This window comes from Propithecus coquereli, unplaced genomic scaffold (assembly GCF_000956105.1).
Source record: "Propithecus coquereli isolate 6110/MARCELLA unplaced genomic scaffold, Pcoq_1.0 Scaffold79, whole genome shotgun sequence".
Taxonomy (NCBI): Eukaryota; Metazoa; Chordata; class Mammalia; order Primates; family Indriidae; genus Propithecus; species Propithecus coquereli.
The window spans coordinates 1,026,227-1,031,150 of record NW_012154062.1 but is presented as its reverse complement, the minus strand read 5'-3'; the positions used below and the strand labels follow the sequence as shown (position 1 = coordinate 1,031,150).

Genomic DNA, 4,924 nt, shown 5'->3' with positions numbered 1-4,924 from the left:
GTCTTCCATATACAAAATGAGTTACTATTCATTTTACACCTGTCATATGCCAAGCTATCTAAAAATATTATCTCAAAATGTCCACAGTCCTGTAAGGTAGGAAATATTATTTTCCTTTTATAGAACAGGAACATTTTAGTCAGTGGTCTAATATCACACAACTAGGAAGGGGCTCAGTCAAAATATGGACCCCCGTCCTTCTGTTTATGGAGCCTGTGCCTTTTCTATATCATGATACAAGCAGCACATCAGGACCACTGAAAGAGCTAGAGTCCTTCCTCTGTTTTTTGTAACTGATCAGTTCAATTCTATTTAAGGTAACACTGAGCATCATTCTGTGTGGCAGAAGGCTGGGAAGATCTGGGAGAATTTCCTCAGCGACTCTCAGAGTACAGATGTCCTGGAGCTGCATCCGACCTCCTGGAGCTACCTAGGTCTGAACCCAACTCTGGTCTCATGGAAAATTCAAAGTTGATAAATTAATGAAATTCTTTTTGTTCTTGCAGTTCTTTCAGTAGGGAAAATGGCGAAGATGTTCAGTTTCATCCTTGTTGCCACTGTGGTGGTGATGGCCAGGGAAAGTTGGGTAAGCTTATTGTGAAAGCTATTATTGTATATATAATGCCTGCTTTGACTTGAATTTTCTTTTATTTTGCAGAAAACCCATAGTAACTTGCCACTGAAAAAACTTAACTAAGTGGGGAAAAGGAAAAAGGCTGGCAGAAGTACCTGGCAATAGTAGCACTTACCAAGTACTTAAATTTTTGTTTAAGTAAAAATCAGTATCCACAACAAATAAGCAAAATCTTTTTTTAATTCACTGGAGTCATTTGGCCAGTTATGTAATATTAGGAATTTAAAACTTTCCATAGTAATTAAAATTAGCTTTGGGCTTTCTAATATTGAACACTATTAGTGTAAACTAACCAGATTACCTGGAAGTAATTATAATGAACTCATGTCTTCCTCCATTCGTGAGTAAAAAAGACAAGATACTCATTTACTGAAGTTCTGGGAGAAGAAAACTCATAAGTTTTAAATAAGCTTATTAAGCCTTTATATGCAGTCTCATAAAGATTGGACATACTTAGCCTGTGATGCCTTCAGTTATTTTTAAATTACATAGTGCACTCACTGTGTGTAATAATATTGCAACAGATTTCCCACTGTTGTAAAGCAACACAGGATCCAGACACCATACAATGTTCTTGCTGTTCATTTTTTGGCTTGTGTGACTCAAAGGGCTAAGCAAATAGCTCTCTCAGAGAGGATAAATCAGTGATTAGGAGAGAGTACAAAGAGCAAATAACAAATAATCCTAGACAAATAGCTGGGGAGGTTCAGGGACTTGGACCTAGAGATGGGAGGAAGGGAGCCTCTGCCACCACTTTTCCATTGTTATATGACTTCCAGTCATATATTTTACTGTATTTTGAGGCTCAATTTCTATCCTCCTGAAATTTATAATATGAATTATAATCCTTTATAGGGAGGCAGTGTAGCTCTTCCCTTTGCCCAACATGGAATAGCTAATTGTGCTGTTCTGACTGCCTAGCAGAGTCCCTGGAACACAGTAGGTCCTCATATTGATGGAATGAATACAAGGTAGTACAGAAAGATAAGCATAGGAAGCTATGCAAATGTAAATTAGAAAATGTGTCTGACTATAATTGAATGACTTTTAGGAAATAATCTGTATAAAGGTAGAATAAGACAATTGCATATAAAAATTCATAATTTCCCAGAAGTAAACATTTATAGTTCACAGGAGATCATGTCATGAGTTGAAAATAGAGATGTCAAGGTAAAAATGGGAAAATGGTAAAAATTGGTCTTCAGCCCCTTTTTCACTATCCCTGATGGCTCTCCTGAAATTGCACCTTCTTGGCCTCAGTAACTAACTCTTCCTAGGAGACCCACCTCTGCAACTCTCCTTCCCGATTCCGCCACCAAATTTACTTTATCTTTAGAGAGCTCTGCTCAGACAGCTGGCACATTAGAGAGCAGCTGGTAAATTCTTTCACATGCAACACTCTCGGGTGATTTGCCTTTTCAAAAAAGATAAATGACTCCAGTCTCCTCCCATCCCTTTTTAAATAGCTGAGGGAAAAATAACAAAGAAATAGAAGTGAAAGTGACTCCAGCAGAATTTCCAGCAACAGATAAATGAGTAAGATACTCAGGGATAAGCGATCTATACTAGCATCGCTTATAAAAGTGCCATATGTCATCAGATTACATGCGTTAAATTATATTTTTAAAATATACTTACACCAAAAGGTCATTGAAAAACGTCATTTATCTTGGGTATTGACATAGTAAAGATACAATTCGCTTCTGTAAAGCACTTTACTGTTTATAAAACACACAAGTGGTATCATGTAGAGATTGAGAGCATGGTCCTTGAACTGGATTTAAATCCTGACTCCTCTTACCCAATGGGTGTTCATGAGGAGTCTTGTCATCAGGGTTGACCCCATTCCTACCTTACGGAATTATTATGAAGAGCGAATGAGACAACTAAAAAGCTATTAGCTCAGTGATTCTGATCATTTTATATTATTTAATTTCTTGAGTTCAGGACCTTTAGCATAAGCCATAATTTCTTCTTCTTCAAACAGCAAATCGTATGAGAACTTTCAAACCACTTTCTGGTTGAAATAATATTCTAAAATGGGAGATCAAATTGAATCATTGACCTATCTCAATTTTTAGCAGCATTTGTTTTCCATGAAAATGAAATGCACATTACTTCCTAGGCTGTCACGAACTGCGCCCAGGAGCAGGCGCGGCTCAGAGCCCAGGTGCGCCTGCTTGAGACCCGGGTCAAACAGCAACAGGTCAAGATCGCGCAGCTTTTGCATGAGAAGGAAGTCCAGCTCCTTGATGATGGGGCCGAGAATAACGTCATTGATCATGGAGGCAAGAGGCAGTACAGAATTCATTTTTCTTCAGTGTTTCAGTAACTTATATCATACACCCATGTGCAGTCATGGTGCTAGTTATTTACTCACTTCAGGTTTTGCTGAAGTGCTTTTCCTATTCCAGTAACAAGCATGAAATAGTATATCAATTTTAAATGTCTTCTACCGTACTTTATTCTCTCTGTTATCTCTTCAGGAGACATTTAATGTGAATGCTAAATATCTGAGAATTTCTATAGTTTAATAAGAAATCAGGACAATAGATTGTTTAAATAACAGTGTGCAAATGGCAGATTATAATTGTAAATTTTTACAGTTGAGCTTTGTGTTTATTTGCGCATCTTTCCTTGTTGCATTTATGCAGTTTTCCATTCTGAAATCCTAATGTGCCATCAGATGGCAACTAAGGTAATAGAATAAAAGGGCAGAAAGGGACAAAGAACCAGAATTATTAAGGAAAATAAGAGAGTAGTTTATATATGTATATTTTATGGTTTGGTAGTTTTCCTTTTGATTAGTTCAGTACATCTCCCCAGACACTAAATGATCTTAAACTATCAACTCATTATACACATCACTGCACATATCATTATTCTCTATAGAAAACTCTTCATTTGAAGAGAAAAAGAAAAACAATTGTTCACTTGACTTCCTCCGGAAGTAAAAGGCATCTTTTAGACTAAACAAACAATGACTGTCACAAAGATAATGCTATCTAGAGCACTTTGTTCATATGTGTACTTTAGCATACCATGATACATTATAATTTCCATTTATGAGTCTATCTGGGCCAATTAACTGGGCACTTTGTAAGGTCTGGGACGACATTTAATGCACTTTTACCTTCTTATCAGAAGTGCCTGGGACGTAATAGATCCTTATATTTATGAATGAAAGGAAGGTATTACATAAAGAGAGGAATAGCAAGATAGGCAAATATAAATTACATATCTAACTACAATGAAAAGACTGTAGAGATCAAAGCTTATGGGAATAAAAACATCTTTATTTTGTGTTTCTACATATATTCATTATAGGATATAAGAGTTGTGAGGACCTTAGAGCCTACGCTTCAGTAAAATGCTCCTTTATCTCTCTTTACCAAGATCCTAATCTCTTTCTGTTCAGACTCCTTGTCCTGGGCTCCTGACCCTCTGTTGACCATCATCTTTATCCTTTAACTTGAATGCCTGGAGTCCACTGCCCTCCCCCACGCCCTTAGGGACCAGAAGGAGGCCAGAGTCACTGGCCTGCAGTCGTGGGGATGAGTATAGGGTGAGGATGGCCTGTGCTCCTGGAGCATGGAACAAAGAGGAACCAGGGACCACTCAGATAAAAGCAGGCTTGGGAAACAAAGGGCTGTCCTTCAAGGGATGAGCTTACAGGTATGTGGTTGCAAAGGTAGGTCCAAAACTGATCTCAAGGTTGAGGAACCCCATGGATGCAAGTGAAGTTCCCTTATTCCAAATTACAAATCAAGCTCAAGACTCAGGGTGTCTCTTTAAACACAGTCGGAGCAGGTTGTCAATACAGATTCAAGGGTCAAGAATGGCAGGAGGCTGGCAGGTAGACATTTGTTACTGGGACTCTGCAACCAGTCATGGAAAGACTCAGGCTTAAGAGCTAAAAATCAAGTTCCTGTATTTAGGGAGCAGACCTTGGGAAACAAGAAATCACCAAGGAATAAGGCAAGAAATCAGTTACTAGGAAATTAAAACGCCAAGGTGAGAACAGGAGTTAGAAGAGTCAGATAGAGAAAGCCCAGACAAAACATTATATGATGTATTATAATAACACGACAGATGATAAGCATTCTGGATGACTGTTTCTGGGTATAACAGCTAAAAAAAATATCCAGAGGTCAGTAGATTTGCACTTAATATTCTTCACATATGGTGCAAACATGAAAGAGGGGAAGGAGGAATAAAATATAAAATATAAATACGATTCAATTGTACTCTGTTTTTCAGCATACAAATAGTAACTAGAGAGCCTACCAA

At 37.8% G+C, this 4,924-nt stretch overlaps 1 protein-coding gene across 1 annotated transcript in view; it reads left to right on the top strand.

The window, feature by feature from the left end:
- LOC105825202 (microtubule-associated tumor suppressor 1 homolog) overlaps nucleotides 1–4,924 on the top strand; it is a 217,631-nt gene that overhangs the window by 19,001 nt on the left and 193,706 nt on the right. The window contains exons 2-3 of the mRNA XM_012662907.1: nucleotides 507–586; nucleotides 2,760–2,932. Of these exons, the coding sequence (XP_012518361.1) occupies nucleotides 524–586; nucleotides 2,760–2,932 (236 nt within the window). The 5' untranslated portion in view covers nucleotides 507–523. The remainder of the gene's footprint in view (nucleotides 1–506; nucleotides 587–2,759; nucleotides 2,933–4,924) is intronic.